This window comes from Vitis vinifera, chromosome 6 (assembly GCF_030704535.1).
Source record: "Vitis vinifera cultivar Pinot Noir 40024 chromosome 6, ASM3070453v1".
Lineage (NCBI taxonomy): Eukaryota > Viridiplantae > Streptophyta > Magnoliopsida > Vitales > Vitaceae > Vitis > Vitis vinifera.
The window spans coordinates 306,804-323,246 of record NC_081810.1 but is presented as its reverse complement, the minus strand read 5'-3'; the positions used below and the strand labels follow the sequence as shown (position 1 = coordinate 323,246).

Sequence of the window (16,443 nt, the reverse complement as noted above, 5' to 3'; positions counted from 1 at the left end):
TCCTTCTCTTTCTCCTTCTCTTCTGAAAAAGAAAAAGTCCAAAATGCAAAATTTGGACCATTACCAGTCGCCGCGTGAAAAAGTTCAAAAGTACAAAACTCACGTGCAAAGCATGTGATGCATCATGCATCATACTCTCATACGTAGTAATGAATTAGAGTTGAGATCCCATAAAAAGGGCGAGAGGCCGAAAACCAAGGTAAGCGCACCCCCTACTTCTTCCTTCCACGGTTCCACCCTTTCCTTCTCTATTCAATAAACCACTTCATTCTTCCTTCCTTCCTTATATTTTTCTTTTTCCCATCCCATCAAAAAAAAACAAGAGAAATGGCGATGGAGAAGAAAACGGTGGTGGTGGATGTGGAGAAGAGGCCCAAGACGAAGATCGTGTGCACGCTAGGGCCAGCGTGTAGATCGGTGCCCATGCTCGAGAAGCTCTTGAGGGCCGGAATGAACGTTGCCAGATTCAACTTCTCCCATGGCTCCCATGAATATCACCTGGAAACCCTTAGTAACCTCCGCGCCGCCATGGACTCCACCGGTATTCTATGTGCTGTTATGCTCGATACCAAGGTTTTCCATTCTCTCTCTCTCTCTCTCTCTCTCTCTTCTTCTTCTTTTCATTTATTCATCCATCCATCCATTGCCTTTCTCCCTTCTCCTTTGTTTCCGTCTGTTCTCTTTTTTAGATCTTCTTGGAAATTAACGTTTTCATCCATCTATATACATATATCTGTGTGTCTATAGAAATTCACAACAGTTAGAGGTTTCATTCATTTGAATGCAAATGATTTCTCACAACAGCTTTTCTGTTTGTTTCCCTGCATCTGCGGGCTGAGGATCTGTTTGAAAACGTTGATAACAGTTTTACGTTTATCAGAACCAAAAAAAAAAAAAGCATTCTTCTTTTAAGAGAATATATTATTTCGGGAATTTGTTTCGAAAATATTTTGTATGACAAATTTAAGTTGTTGTGGATTTTCTCCATTATTTACAAGCGGACAAAACCTTTGTGGAGAATTAAAAAAAAAAAAAATTGTTTTTCATATTTAAAAACAGTAGAGAATGGAGAACAAGTTGAGAAAATGGTTCTTCATATGTAAAAAGTAAAAAACAATTAAGAATGAAGAATAAAGTTAAAAGAAACAATTTTTCATATGTAAAAACTAAAAACAGTAACAACTGTTGTTGAGAAGTGATCTCAAGTGTTTTAAAAAGTATCATCAAACATGTCCTAATTTTCTTCTATTCTTGTTTCCCTTTACTAAGCATTCTGTATATATTTCCTGATTAATTACTTTTCCACTTGTCATGCCAAGTTTGAATTTTGTAATCATAGAAGGGGGTTTGGTTTCCATTTTCCTAATCTAGTCATGAATGAAAACAGAGTCTATATGTATAATCCTAATTCCTGAAAATACTGTGGCTGACTGTTTGGTGAGAAAATGGGCTTAGCAGTAGTCATACCCCGATGTTGTCCACTTGCTCAATAGTTCACCACCTCTATCAATTTCACCCCACTGCTTCAACATGAAAATAATCTCCTGTTTTGCCTTTTATCTCCTTTTGTTCTCCTAGGAATTGACTCATAAACTCAAATTTGACCATCTGCCTCAGACTGCTTGATTGGATTTCAGTTATTTTAATCATTGTTGTTGCTTATTTGAAACAAGCATTAGTAAAAATGTTATCGTTTATGTAGGATTAAAAGCTTATTAATAAGGGGCCAATTTAAGTTGTTGTAGTACTGTTGGCTGGTTTTTTGATTCCTAAATCGGTAGCTTTCTTGGCAATTGCAATCAAAACATTGTTAAATCATCAAGCACCAAAAGCAGTTTTTTGCAGTGTTTGAGATGATGTTGGAAGCAGGGGTGGTGGTGTTTTGTTATGTTATGTTTTTTTTGCTTGTTCTTTGGCCCTGTTGTCTGTTTCTTTGGTTTTTTCTGTGATCCAAGCTAGCTAGCCTAGCCATCTCTCATGACGAGCTTCTTTGTGGTTATGGTATCATCAAATTGAGAACTAAAAAATTAAAGTGGAATTTTCCCAATTGTTTATTTCATCTGCAAATGTCAAACAGGGTCCAGAAATTCGAACCGGGTTTTTGAAGGATGAAAAGCCCATCCATCTGAAGCAAGGCCAAGAGATCACCATATCCACTGACTATAACATAAAGGGTGATGAGAAAATGATTTGCATGAGCTACAAAAAGTTGGCTGAAGATGTAAAACCTGATAGTGTCATACTCTGTGCTGATGGCACCATCACATTCACAGTCCTATCTTGTGATAAACAAAAGGGTTTGGTTTGCTGCCGCTGCGAGAATTCTGCTGTTCTTGGCGAGAGGAAGAATGTTAATCTTCCAGGGGTCATCGTTGATCTTCCAACTTTGACAGAGAAAGACAAGGAAGATATCCTAAACTGGGGAGTTCCCAATAAAATTGACATGATTGCTCTGTCTTTTGTGCGCAAAGGTTCAGATCTTGTTGAGGTTCGGAAGCTGCTGGGGAAGCATGCCAAGAATATCCTCCTCATGTCGAAGGTAGCTTGATTTTTACAGAAAAAAATTGAAGGTTTAATTAAGTTGTGAATTTACAGTAGAGTAATCTTTCTCATTTCTGATGCCTGGTATTTGCTTTAAAATTTGTTTGGTAGGTTGAAAATCAAGAAGGGGTGGCAAATTTTGATGAAATCCTTGCAAATTCAGATGCATTTATGGTGGCACGAGGTGATCTGGGAATGGAAATCCCAATAGAAAAGATATTTTTAGCCCAGAAAGTGATGGTCTACAAGTGCAACATTCAAGGAAAGCCTGTTGTGACTGCAACCCAGATGCTGGAGTCCATGATCAAATCTCCCCGGCCAACTCGAGCTGAAGCCACTGATGTTGCCAATGCAGTTCTTGATGGTACAGACTGTGTGATGCTGAGTGGTGAAACAGCTGCTGGAGCTTACCCAGAACTTGCAGTTCGGACCATGGCAAAAATATGCATCGAAGCAGAGAGCACACTCGACTATGGAGATGTCTTCAAAAGGATCATGAAAAATGCCCCCGTACCCATGAGCCCATTGGAGAGCCTGGCTGCTTCGGCAGTTAGAACAGCCAACTCGGCAAGAGCAGCTCTCATATTGGTCTTAACCAGAGGAGGAAGTACTGCAAAACTGGTGGCTAAGTACAGGCCGGGCATGCCCATTTTGTCTGTGGTTGTCCCTGAGATAAAGACCGATTCCTTTGATTGGTCATGCAGTGATGAAGCTCCAGCAAGGCATAGCCTCATTTTCCGGGGTCTGGTTCCAGTTTTAAGTGCTGCATCTGCTAGGGCTTCTCATGCAGAGACAACAGAGGAAGCACTGGAGTTTGCCATTCAACATGCCAAGGCAAAGGGATTCTGCAAGAAAGGAGATTCCCTCGTGGCTCTGCACCGCGTTGGTTCTGCATCTGTGATCAAGATCTTGACCGTGAAGTGATATTGTTTCCGCTATGACCAGCTATCTGTTTTCCCTTTCCCTACTGAAGGGGAAAAAGTGCTTCTAATTTTGCCAGTTTGCCACAATTTTTTTGGTGGAGAAGACTCCATATGCTGAATAGTAGTTTCTGTCCGAGTCCTGAACTAGGGCTTTGTCCTGGTTCCAATTTTTTGCCTAAAGGAACTCTGATAGTTGTTATCAATGTGATTTTGCTAACAATAGAGTATTCTTTGATACCGTTGACTGTTGGGTCATCATTTGAATGGGAATTCTGTGTCTTTTCTTTGTTTTGAAAGCAAAGGCAAGGCACAAGAGCAACCCCTGTACCCCTGTACCCCTGTTCTGTTCTTTTCAGTAGCCAAAGGCAAAAGCAACCTAAAAGGAAAAGCGACCTGGAGCTGGAGGGAGCCCAAAGGACCAAAGAAAATGAAAATGTAATAAAGAAGAAGGCGGTTCAAACTTCTAACCAAACAAATTGACAAGACGGATTAATTAATTTTTTTCAAATGAAAAATGAAAAATGGAATTCAAGAATGGTGGAACGGTTGTGGGATGACGACTTTGCCTGTCGGCAACTTGAGGGGTTTTTTATTTGTGAATGGTAAAAGGTTAGGTAGGGAGTGATGGAGATGTGTTATTACAAACCTTTCTTTCAAGTTTCCACAAGAAAAAAACAATTAAGAGGTTACACAGATTCAACATCTTCCAGCTGGGGAGTTAATGGGAAGAGTCAGAGACGACTCTCTTCGGTGCTGAAGAGTCTGGTCCACTTCCTTACCAATTCAAAGAGGAAGATAATCAATCCATTCGCATTAACAATATTTGTTGAACCTTTCAAAGCAGCCGTAAGTACAAGCAAAGAAGAGGTGAAATCCAAGGGCAAAATATGTATAGATACACCCGATAATCACAATTTGTTCTTCCATTCAAGATTCATTCATGTTTGGCAAGTGAAGAAAAAAAAAAAAAAAATATGTACACAAGGCAAACAACATAAAGGGGGAGAAGATGATAAAAGTCAAGTAAGATGTACTCAATTCTCATTCGCCCTAGATGCACTCCCTGGTGCATTTGCTCCTGATGATGAGGAATTCCCATTGCTAGTTTGTGATCCTTGGGAAGAAAATAAACTGGTAAAAGGCCACCTGAACGTAGACCTTCTGCCATTTCCACTTCTCCCATCCCCATCTCCCTCTTCACTGCTACCATGGCCATTGTTACTCCTCTCGCTACTGTTACTGCTAACATTCGGAGAAGCATCTGAATCAAGCTTGGATTCATCAGCTGCTATCTGAAACCTGCAGACTGGACAAGAGCTATGAAGCTCCAGCCATGGCAGAATACACCCACTGTGGAATTTATGCTTACATGGCATCTCCCTTGCCTCAGCGCCAATCTCAAAGTCATCCAAACACACTGAACACTGCAAATTCTCCTTAATTTTCACAGTGGGCATTGCTTCAATTGCATCTTTTTGCGCCGGTGGTGTCCCATATCTATTAGGATCATTTTCTGCTAAATGTTGCAGCAACAAATCTAAACTGGGGCCAATGAAATAGTCCCCCAGGGAGCCAATGGTGTTTTGATTCTGATTTTGGGCCTGGTTTGAATCAAAAGAACCCTGAACAATTATAGTTTGATTGAAAGGATTTATTAGAATCAGGCGCTCTCTTTCCCTTTCTCTTTCTCTATCCCTATCCCTATCCCTATCATTTTCAGAATTCTCTGATTCAGAGACCATTCCAGCTCTAATGCCTTGAAGTAGTTGGAGAATAGTAGCAGAACTTCTCCTTCTCCTCCTGATTATGGAATCAAGTTCCCGATCAAGTTCAGTCTCTCCTCCTCTACGACCCTCACCATCTTCATTGTCCTCCTCCTCATCTTCTATATCTTCTCTTCTGAATCTGCGGCGCCGACGAGGATTACCCATCATGCCCAACAAGATTGGGGCCCAAAGAGAGAGGGTTCGATCGGAAGCTAGATCAGAGTCGGAGTCATTATGATCCCTTGAAGCAGTGCCATCGATGTCCTCAATGAATCCATCTTGACACAAGGGGCACTTGGGCTCTGCTTCAGCGATGGGATTCACCACTTGTGAGCAACTATGGCACCAGTATCTTCCTCCCATTGCGTCCTCCATTTTATTCCCTCTTTCCAAACACCCCCTTTTATCTGTCAAAGAAGTCAAACACCAAATTACATAATAAAACAGCCCAAATCTCTACCTCTACATCACAACCAATGAATTATTTTTATTTTTATTTTTGTTTTTGAAAAATTTCACAGATCCAACTTATGAACCCCACCAACACCACCATCACAAAAAAAATTCCAAAAAAAAAGAAAAAAAAGAAAACCCCCACCCCATCCCCATAGCTCCCTTATTGAAAGATTTCAATTTAGGGGCAAGAAAATAGCAACAAAACAAGAAAGATGATAATAAACCATGAACCCAGATAGCAGAAACAACAGCTTAAACAAAGAAACACCCAGATCAACTTGGCAGAGGAATACTTCAAAAAATCAGAGGAAAAAAGAAAGAAGGATGGATGAATATATGAAATGTTTAAAAAAAAAAAGAAAAAAAAAAGAAAAAAAAGACGCCGATGTAATAGATCCAAAAGCAGAAACACCACCACACACCCCCACACACCCCCACCCCCCCAAAAAAAGAAAAAAAAGAAAAAGAAAAAAAAAAGAGAAAGAAACAAGCAAAGGGTTGATTACCTGAAACGAAAGAAGAGCTCGCAAGATGAAGCGATCGATCCAAACAGCAGTCACCACAAAATCAGCTGGAAATGCCCACCCCCTACCACCAAACCCAACAAGCAAAACTAACAAAATTCAGAGGATCGTATCATACAAACCAAGAAGAAGCAATATTCACACGCAACCCTCAATTTATTCACACGTTGAAGCAGACTTTTTTTACAATCAAACAATTTAACAATAAAAAATAATACCCACAGTAGTTGTTTTTTTTCTTTGTTTCTGATGTGGCTGGGACGGGGGGAGGGGGGACGGGGGACGGGGAAAGAGGGAAGAGGGAAGAGGGAAGAAGGTGCAAAGGGATGGAGAGAAAGTCTTTTGTTCTTCTGAAATCTGTGGCTTTGAATTTGGATGGATGCGATCCACCAGTCACCAATTTCAACCCATAACCGCGTCCTCCCAACACCCTTTTTGGTTTTTATTTTTAATTTAGAAGCTTTTTGTTATTTGGGTAATAATTTGATTAATTAACTATATTTGCTTTTCCCAAAACGCGTTTCCTAGATGGGCTGGCAGCCTGGCACTCTCCTATTGGCCCCTCTCCAACAGACCAAAACCCTGGAATTTGAAACATTTTTTTTAATCATTTCGATTTTTTTAAATATAAAAACGAAGCTAGAGAAGTAAAGATGATCAAATTTTTAATAATTTATATTTAGATTATTAATATAATATATTTGAAATAAGTTATAACAGGAGTTATTCATATCATATTATGGATTATATGATATGAAATAAAATAAGTATACTTAAATCGCTTATTATTATTATTAAACTAAATTAAATTGAGTTTATTATTTAAAACCAACAGAGAGTAACGTTTGTAGTGATGAGTACAGTCTACGGTCATTAAAGTGCCACGCAAGCATGCAAGAATAGCCACAATTTTCTTGAGGCTTCACTCTCACATTTTTTCCGAATCTGTTTGGCCTCCAAAGATCAAGGACCAATTAGGGGGCGATATGACATGTCAAAAAAGTGAATTCATTCCATTCTCCCACATCTTTCAAATTAGTGGTACTATTGAATAATGTTGTCAAGACTTAAACACAAAGAAATAAAATCATTTACAAAATTTTATATGTGACAATTTATAATCGAATGACACTTTTTTTTTTATTATTATTATAGATTATAGAAAAAATCCCTTAAAACTTTAGTATACACCTTTTTCATGTTCATATTTTGTTACCTTTTGTATCCTAAATTTTAATTACTCAGAATAAAACTGAAAGAGGGAAGTAGGCTTTCAAGGACACTTCCTTGGACTCACAAAAGGGAGAGAAAAATACAAAGAGGAGAGTGAGGAACGAACGAGCTGGGAGTAGTGGATGAACAGATTTCATGTACACAAACATACTAATGATAAAAATAATAATAACGATAATAACATTGTCTAATTCATTATTATTTGCTTGCTCTTTAGTGCGCATTCCACGATGCTGCTCTCTCTATGCGTTACATTGCCCATCCACATCACGTGGCCTTCACACCCTTTCAGCCCCACCTCCTTTTGCTCTCATCATCCATTAAATCCCACAACCACAACGCCCAACACCTCCCCACCCTATCACCAAAATCTCCACCTATTCACCCCGATGGTTAACCCAACCACTACATGTTTTTCTAACCTTCCCTCTTTTTTTTTTTTTTTTCCTTTTAAAAAAAAAATATTAAAATACGATAACAAACTACCACCCAAAACTCGAAGTCGTGTAAAACGTGGTTCATATCAATACTTCAAAGACAAATTTCAATTCGTTTTTTTTATATTGAATTTGTCATTTTCAAAGATAAGCATGATATCAAGATTCTATTTTACAAAAAATTCATCTTTTCAAACAAGAAATTTATGGTAGAAACCAAATTAGTTTTTTTTTCCTTAATATGAAAAATGACCAAGTCAACAATAACATACTAAAACTGTTTTTTACTATGAATCCATTGTTTCAAAAGAACGTTACTAAGTCCCATAAACAACGTTACTTTTTCAATAGTTTTTTTAACAGCCATTCTGTACATATCCTCTGTTAATTGAAAAAACAATCAACAGAGAGCTGGCTGAGAAACAGGTAAAAAGTGTAAGAGCTGAGCTTCAAATTTAGGGAAAGAGACGTGCACCAACCTGGGCCTCTTCACCAGGAAAGGATGCTCAAGTAGCGGTGCAGGTGCAGACCTACCCCAACATGCCAATGTGAGTGCATGTGACATTTAGGTCCTGATCCGATCCGCGTTTAACGTACATGATTAGAAAGTGAAATAATGACTTTTAATATGGCAAAACCTTTGGAATTTACGAGTCCTTGCAGGAGGATAAGCAGGACGGGTTTCTTTTACACAATGAAATATTAGCAGCACTTGTCCTGGAAAAAAGAATGAAACAAAAAATGATGACTGTACAAAGCCCACTTCCCCCGTCGCAACCCTGGCCGCATGGAGTTAAACCAAATCTCAAAACAAATGGATGCGTGCGAGGAGTGGGGCCAAGCACGTAGATTTCACACATGACATACTCCCATTAAAATCTCCCTTCGTTTTTCTTTCTTTCTTTTTTCTTCATTCCCCCCAACTCGAATTCAGTTCTTCTGCCGATTGCATATGGCAGTCTCAACCTGCAAACATGGAGTATAGCAATAAGCAATAATGAAAAGCAATGAGCTTCTTAACTGGGCTGAAAACAGTAACAGCACATAAGGCCATGAATTGACACTACAATAAATGGAGTTTTTCAGTCAATCTAGATTTCAATTACACAAGATATGTTCTTGTTGAGGATTAATAATTCAGCAAAATTTAGATGCATATGACAGAACCCACGATTAAATCCATCATGCCAACAAATACCAACTCAGTGATCGAGACCAAAAAAATGGTGGGGCTTGGAATTTCTAACCCGAGTGCTTCAGTTACAATTGACATGAATAAAAGCAGGGCAATCACAAACAATTTTCTCTGCTCCCTTGCTAATGAAACTAGGAAAACTGAAGCAGCATATGAGATAAGCAAGCAAAAAGCAGAGGCAGCAGTGTGGATTGTAAAACTGGATGACTAAAATGAAATCAGCAGATGATCCTATTTGGAAGATTCATAGCTGGTCATGGAACTACATGGCTATGTTTGGTTTTTGAAAAGTTTTTGGGAAAATGCACAGAAAAGAAAATAAAGAATAAAAACAAAAGGAAAGAAAAAGTGAAAGAAAATAAAAAATAGATTTAAAGTTAATAAATTATTTTTATATCTTACTTCAAGCTCATTTCACTTATTTAACTGTTCTATATAAAGAGATTAAATAATTTAAAAATATATAAGTTTCTTATTAATTTTAATTATTTTTTACTTTCTTTCATATTTTCCATAATAATAACAAACATGAAAAAATTATTTTCCTCGATGTTTTTTTCTTTCCCTAGTACTTTCCAAGAACTAAACATAACCCATGCAAATGCAGTTTGAAAATCATAGCCATCTCAAACCATCAACTCAAACACCTATTTCAAAAATGAAGTGTCGGAGTCATGTTACCTTAAAGCCAACCAATACATAGAATACCACCATTCCAAAGATTTCTTAAGCTGGGGTCACTCAGGTTAATCAGAACAAGGTACTCAAGTCAAGTTCAGACAAATACAACATATCTACTAATAGTCCTGGGCATTGAAAACATTTTCCTTTTCTTGTTAAATGAGAATATTGACTCTTATGAGGAAGACAGGATAACTAATTGAGTTAAATGTGAACACAATGTAGTTCCAATATCGAAAACATGGAGAAAAATGACTATAGCCATCTCTTTTAAATATACTACTTGTAGGTTCAGAGCATATCAGAAACTCAGAATTGAATTGAACATGAAAATTCATCAATATGCATTGCACGCATAGTTGTGACAAGAATTAGGACACCCCATGGGTAAATTTTTTTTTTTTTTTGATAGGTAAATAAAGGGCTTGTTATAAGAGGCTCAGAAGGTTAGAAACTACCATTTTAGATCAATAATTCAAATTAGCATGCTTATAATAGAAGTTATAGAATAAGAAGAATATGATGTGAAAAAATAAACTTCTCCCTCAATCTAACACTCAACTTTGTCTTTGATCTGCATCAGAGATCCTTTGGTTCTGGAGACAGAATGCTGGGTTTGGTTTAAACTGATTCCAGGTTTCAGTCATACTGGGGAGATAATGACAATGAATAAGACTAAAAAAATAATACAAAATTGTGGGAAATGACAATGAATTGGTGAATTCGGGTTTATTTTGATCTTGTTTGTGTCATAACCATAGCCACCTACTTGATTCTTTTATAATGGGTACTATTCAAGATAACCATTTGACCATGGTGTCTGGTGGGGTTAATTTTAAGATCAAAATCTCATGGAACACAAAAATCCTATAGATTGACATCATGACCAGAGGTATATAAGAAATTAAAGACAGTGGATGGTTACTCACATCTACAGCCTGGAAAGATCTGCCTATGGATGCTTTCAGTTGAGGAGAAGATCCAGCAGCAGACGTAGAGCCAACCTCAGCCATATAATTCTGACCCTGCACTCCAATCACAAGAATGGCCTCAAATTGATAGACACTTATTTATAATGAAAATAAATAGCAAGCAAGATTTACAAGTTTGAAAGAGAACTTGTAAAAAATGAATAACAATCAAGATTTACATTTATAATGAAAAATGTAATTCCCTGATTATAAAATGGCAAATTATGCAGGAATTGTGTGATTGGTAATGATAGTTTGTTGGTGGCACAGAAGGCAGAGGTGAAGGTGGCACCAATGGTTGAGACAGCATCAGCAAATAGCTCAAGCAACATAGTTGGTGGTCACGATCATGATCATGTTAGTTGATGATCCAGTGTTGTCAATAAGCATGACAGTAGCGGGGTATGTGACATTGGCAGGCCTTTGGTGATGTTAGCCAGCAATGCTAATGGTGATGATAATAGTTAATAGTGGACAATAACAATGGCTGCAGTGGTAAGCTACAATTGGCGGCATCAGGAATCACAACTGTAGTCATTTGAAGGCACACGGCTGGGGGGAGGGAGCAGATGGTAATAGTGGCAATGGGCCTGGTAGTGGAAGTGGTTATGGCACTGTGGCAGTGGCAGTACCTGTGGTGATACTAGTGGAGGCAGGAGGCAGTCACAGTGTCTTTACATAGATTAGACAGACCTAAGGTGTGAGATTTTCAGCTTCCAGTCGAGAATAAAAATAAGTGAGATTCACTAGTCATTCTCACACATTTCAGAAGAAAGAAAAACTTTGCTTTTGGAAATTTTAAAAATCCAATATAATCAGAGAATTTATTCTCCAGAACTGAGTCAGCAATTTGGCTAATCTGATGGAATTTTGATTGAAAATGCATAACTTACCATGATTCATTTTATTGCAACACAAACAAGCCCTTTGACTTAGTAATGCTTTTCCTAGAATGCTCAGCTTTATAATGCTATCGTAGCCTATAATTTTCCTAATTTTTAATGTTTTTAGTAATTTCTTTGATTTTTCTTTTCTCTTTCGATGTTATAACCCATCTTCTGTTTATTTCCATAAGAATTCACAGGTATACTAGGCCAAGTTACTGATGCATAAATCTGCAAAACCAAACTCTCAAGACTTATGACACTAGTTTGTGTCTTATTGTCCTATCCATAAAGTATCTCATTATAAATGAAACCCAAATTTTCCTTTTGGTAAAACATACAAGTTTGTCAATGTAACAAAAATGGCCCAAAAAAGTATGCCCTTAAACAAAGAAGAAGGAATTCAAGAAACAAAAGCAGAACTGAAACATTCATTGGCAAGTTGCATGAACTTGAAAAGTACTAAATTAAAGCACAATGAGCCAATAAAATCTCAACCCAATAAGTTGATAGAAACTTTTGACATAGAAGCATCTAAGCAAGCTTAAATATGCATATACTTTTACATGTCAATGGAGGATACCCTACCTCATATTGATTACCATGACCATCTTCAAAAAGTGATGAGTAATAAGCAGGATCATATATAGAGCCTCCTAAAAATTCATCGGAGTCTGAGGATTGTCTAACTATAGTAGGAGTTGTAGGATTCAAAAAACTATTTCTTAAATCAAAATCTGCTTCTCGAGAAACTGTACTGTCTACATATGAAACCCCCAACCTGTACATCTGAATCCATAGGAATGAGGAAGATAATCTCACAGAAAACCCAATAATTTCCATTGACAGCGTGAGTTTCACTGAAAAGATAAAAAAGTGGCCAAAATCCTTAGAAGAAATGTTCCTGCATTCACAAATATGTCTTTGTCAAACAACAAATTACAACAATTACCACAGCCAAATATTACAGAAAATATAAAAGTTCACTCCATCAGATATGTGATTATCCAATGGTTATGCTCACAAATAGTTTGCTGGTAAGACAACATTGTGACAATGCAAAAATGCAGATAGCATTACTTGATTTCTTTCACTAATCATGGTTGTTTGAGGTCAATATTGCAATATCAACTAGGATTTATTATATTTTAAGGATGAAAACAACGTCTTAGGAGCTGCAAACTTGATTAGAGCTTGTAAGAATTTTAGTTAAAATTGTGATGGTGGATAGGTTGATAGTAATGATTTAAAGGAAAGAAAAAAAAATGAGGAACAAGAAAGCATATATCAAAACAAAAATAACATATCTTTTCCTCTAAATGATCTGGGCGTCAAACGGATAAGGATGCAATTTGAAGTGTTCTCAATCTATTTGCAAGGATGCAATTTTAAGTGTGTTCAATCAATTTGTAGGAAGTGTTATGCACTGCAGACAGATAGCATGGATTCTTATGATTTGGGTAAGAAACACAGATTTAATTACTATTTTACAGAACTTGACAATACATATCTAAGAAACTTTTTCTTTAATGTAAACCTGTAAAACCAGCGACTAAGGACCATTTTATCATTTGGGAGATTAAAGGGTCTTGAGCTTGGAGTTGAAGAAATGGGATCTCATGGCAAAATGGCATGATACTCTTGGACATTATGTGATTTAAGCAAATATACTCTTCAGAACAACAGTTAGCTGCAAAAAGTCTTGTAGGGAAATTATAGATCCCTTTGGGAAGCAATTTCCTAGAAATAACCAGATCTTTTCATCATCCCAGATTCCAATGGAGATATATCCAGAATTTGTTTGTGAGATGATCCATGTTACACTGATCATTCTCTGAAAAATTCTTCCCTTGTTTATTCAGATACACAAAAAGTTAAGAGGCTTATATTGCTAATATGATGCTCTTTTCTACCAAAACCACCTTTTAGGATTTTAGATTTTTTTAAGAAATCTGCAACATTGAGATTCAAGAACTTTGTTCCTCTGTTGTTTGCGTGAGATTTATATTTCTGGTTTTCATATAAAAAAAATCTATATTTCTCAAATTTCCTGGATGATAGGTCTTGATGTCTCAAAATTAGTAGATCCTTTTCCCCTTCCTTTGGGTTTCTGGATCTTATCAAGGAAGATAGGTCTCTTACCCTTTGTTTTTGCTGCCACACATAGACGGGGGTCTCAGAGTTAAATAGATAGTTTTGTCACAAACAAATAATTTTCTTCTCCATATTCTTCTTTTTGTACTTCTTCTGTGTTGAAAAGCCAATTCTTTATTTCTTACACACATAGTTTAGTTTTCTGTGAAAAGGCAACCCTTTCTTTCTTCTCATGCAAGGTTTTTCTGAAAAACACAGAATTTGGTTGAGACTCAAATATTTACTTGAGCTTCCTATGTTAAATCCATCCTTTCTTTGTCTTGTTAATTATGGATGTGAGGATTAGCCAAATAGAGAAGAAGAAGAAAAACCACACATGATGCAGTTTTCATAAAAACACAGATTTCTCTTCCAGATTCAAAGACAAATAGATCAATCCATCCATCTGTCCACCTATTAACTCACAGAAAAAGATTGAAAGAAACAGAAACATAGCTTATGCAATGGAACTTTGCTTTATTAACTTATAGACAGACTGACAGAAACAGAAACACAGCTTATTCTAAAGCCTGTGTTTGTTTTATGTCGTAAGTATTATTTGATGAGCATCTTATATACTCAAACTAGGTTATATTATAAGCCAAATTTTCTTGGGATAAATTTCTAGTTATTTATGCTGGAAAACTTTCAAATACAAAAAGGAACCTGCAAAAAGATTTAACTATAAGAACCTGTGCTTAAACATCATACTCCCAATGTTGGACCACCTTCCTTTTTTTATCATTGCTCAGACTAGACTACTCCACTAGGAAATCTTTTGGGCCCCAAGATACTTCTGTCACCTATCAGCTTTGTCATTGGAGATTTTCAAAATCCAAACTAGTAGAGAAGAAAGGTCACTAGCATGTTTGATGACTGGAACCCAACCATCTAATGCAGTTAACACCCTTTGCTTGATGACTTGAAGCAACCAATATCTGCCTATTAAATTCAAATGAGATAGCATAGGAAAAGCCAAAACCCAGAAGTTATATGCAGAGATATTGGTCAAAGATATGGAGAGCAAGGCTGAAGAGCACTTTCAATCAATAGTGACAAAGGAAAGGAACAAAAATACATGAATTTTTCTTTTAAAAATGTAGAACTACTAGAATACTGAGAATATGCTAGAATAGCAATTTCCAATGCTATTTCTCTCCAAAATCTTGAGGCCATAAAGGAAGGAAACTAACAGAGTGGTATAACTAAAAGGTCAGAGTTGCATCATGAACTTGGTGGCATTTTTTTTTTTCTTTTATTAGCCTATAAGGATTTCAGGTCATTTATTTCCCTATATTTGGGCTTAGTTTACATTTTTAATCCTGGGAAGGACAAACACAAAGATATATAGCTATTGATGGCAATGCGTTATCTTCAACCTGTACTCGTATAAACATAATTATTAGCAAAAAAGGAGAAAAAAAAAAAAACCTAAAAGCAGAACGGTTATGAGATATACCAAGAAACAACTCAACCTCTAATACTAACTTGTCATCCCCTACTAGAAAAAGAAATGTTTAACTTGCAAGAATGAAAGCTCGATTTGTGATTTCCAATAATTCAGGCGTATTAGAACAAAAAATTAAACAAGAAAAAGAGATTAGGAATGCACCATATCTCATGAGAGAAGAGAGTGAACCAAGAGATGTCGAGCAAAATGGAGAAGAAAAGCAGAACGGCGTAAGTTCGGCCAAGGCTCTGACTGCTACTCTCAATTGCGACAAGAGCGAACAAAGCAACGGCCAAATTAATCAGCAAAACACCATTGTACAATGCTCCAAGAGATCCAACCAAAGCGCAGCCAATCTTGAAAAAACATCAAAACGTTCAATCAGCACAATTCTGAGACCAGATCAACTTATCAATTACGATCCCAAAATTGACTCAACAAACAAACAAACGAACTCTAGTTTCAGATCAATGAAAAAACTGAATTCTTTTTCTTGAAATTAATATTTATTTTCCAAAATTTGAAGAATAAAAAAAGGAAAAAAAGAAAAAGGGAAAAAAAAAGAAAACAAACGATGGCGTTTGCAACATCCCTGGTTTCAGAAAATTCTACGAAAATCCAAAGAAAAAGGAAACAAAAAGAAGTACACATACTTGAATGTAAATGAGAATAACAGCGAAGAACTGAAGCCTATCATAATCACGAAGAAAATTCTGTATCCGACTTCTGAATGAAGAACAAAGCATCATATATCCGATTCAGTTTGAAACCAAACCTCCCAACACTTTGCAACAAAGTCAAACGAAGAAAACCCTAACCCTAGCATCTACATTGAAGAAACGAATCTGAAATCCACGATTCAAGTATGAATAATCTGTTTTTATTAGTAGCTTGAGGGAGTGTTTTTCAACTTTCTTGTTTTTTTTTTTTTACTTTTGATTGAGAAAATAAAATGGTTTGATTGGGTGTGGGGGAGTCGGGGACACTACTATGTCCCACCAATGATCTGTCGCGTTAGAAAAGAGAGGCACCGTTGGGATTGTGGCCGGAGATGTTTTGGTCTGATGTACGATCAAAATCCCTAGGGTGTAGCTATCTTTTTGTGGGGCCTTGCACAGTCGACCAATTTTGTTTTTGGGAAAATGAATATGGAGTCCGTATTACTGGTCTGTACCCCAACTCTTTTGCCACGTGGCTAAAATGCAGTTAGGATTTCAATTAAAAGAAAATTAAAAATTTTTACTAGAAA

General features: G+C 36.8%; 3 protein-coding genes across 6 annotated transcripts; 1 reads left to right on the top strand and 2 right to left on the bottom strand.

The window, feature by feature from the left end:
- The first annotated feature begins 53 nt into the window (after positions 1-53).
- On the top strand, positions 54-3,702 carry LOC100255318 (pyruvate kinase, cytosolic isozyme). 2 transcript variants are annotated; one of them, XM_019220712.2, is made up of 4 exons: positions 54-199; positions 324-573; positions 2,078-2,539; positions 2,653-3,702. In XM_019220712.2, the coding sequence occupies exons 2-4, from the start codon at positions 328-330 to the stop codon at positions 3,463-3,465; spliced, it is 1,521 nt and encodes a 506-aa protein (XP_019076257.1). In that variant the 5' UTR covers positions 54-199; positions 324-327; the 3' UTR covers positions 3,466-3,702. The 2 variants fall into 2 exon arrangements, with proteins under 2 accessions (XP_019076257.1, XP_002285763.2); XM_002285727.5 differs by having other exon boundaries at positions 54-573.
- A 630-nt stretch (positions 3,703-4,332) lies between these two features.
- On the bottom strand, positions 4,333-6,670 carry LOC100250148 (E3 ubiquitin-protein ligase SIRP1). Of its 3 annotated transcripts, none has more exons than XM_002285730.4 (3): positions 6,433-6,670; positions 6,193-6,274; positions 4,333-5,637 (listed from the first exon to the last, which is right to left on the bottom strand). In XM_002285730.4, exon 3 carries the CDS (start codon positions 5,603-5,605, stop codon positions 4,499-4,501), a length of 1,107 nt encoding a protein of 368 aa, XP_002285766.1. In that variant the 5' UTR covers positions 5,606-5,637; positions 6,193-6,274; positions 6,433-6,670; the 3' UTR covers positions 4,333-4,498. The 3 variants fall into 3 exon arrangements, with proteins under 3 accessions (XP_002285766.1, XP_059593289.1, XP_059593290.1); XM_059737306.1 differs by having other exon boundaries at positions 6,429-6,578; XM_059737307.1 differs by having other exon boundaries at positions 4,333-6,274; positions 6,433-6,582.
- Positions 6,671-8,481: 1,811 nt separating this feature from the next.
- Positions 8,482-16,294, bottom strand: LOC100245017 (uncharacterized). Its single transcript, XM_002285732.4, has 5 exons — positions 15,848-16,294; positions 15,357-15,550; positions 12,200-12,515; positions 10,686-10,781; positions 8,482-8,846 (listed from the first exon to the last, which is right to left on the bottom strand). The coding sequence occupies exons 1-5, from the start codon at positions 15,941-15,943 to the stop codon at positions 8,811-8,813; spliced, it is 738 nt and encodes a 245-aa protein (XP_002285768.1). The 5' UTR covers positions 15,944-16,294; the 3' UTR covers positions 8,482-8,810.
- Between the last annotated feature and the right edge of the window lie 149 nt (positions 16,295-16,443).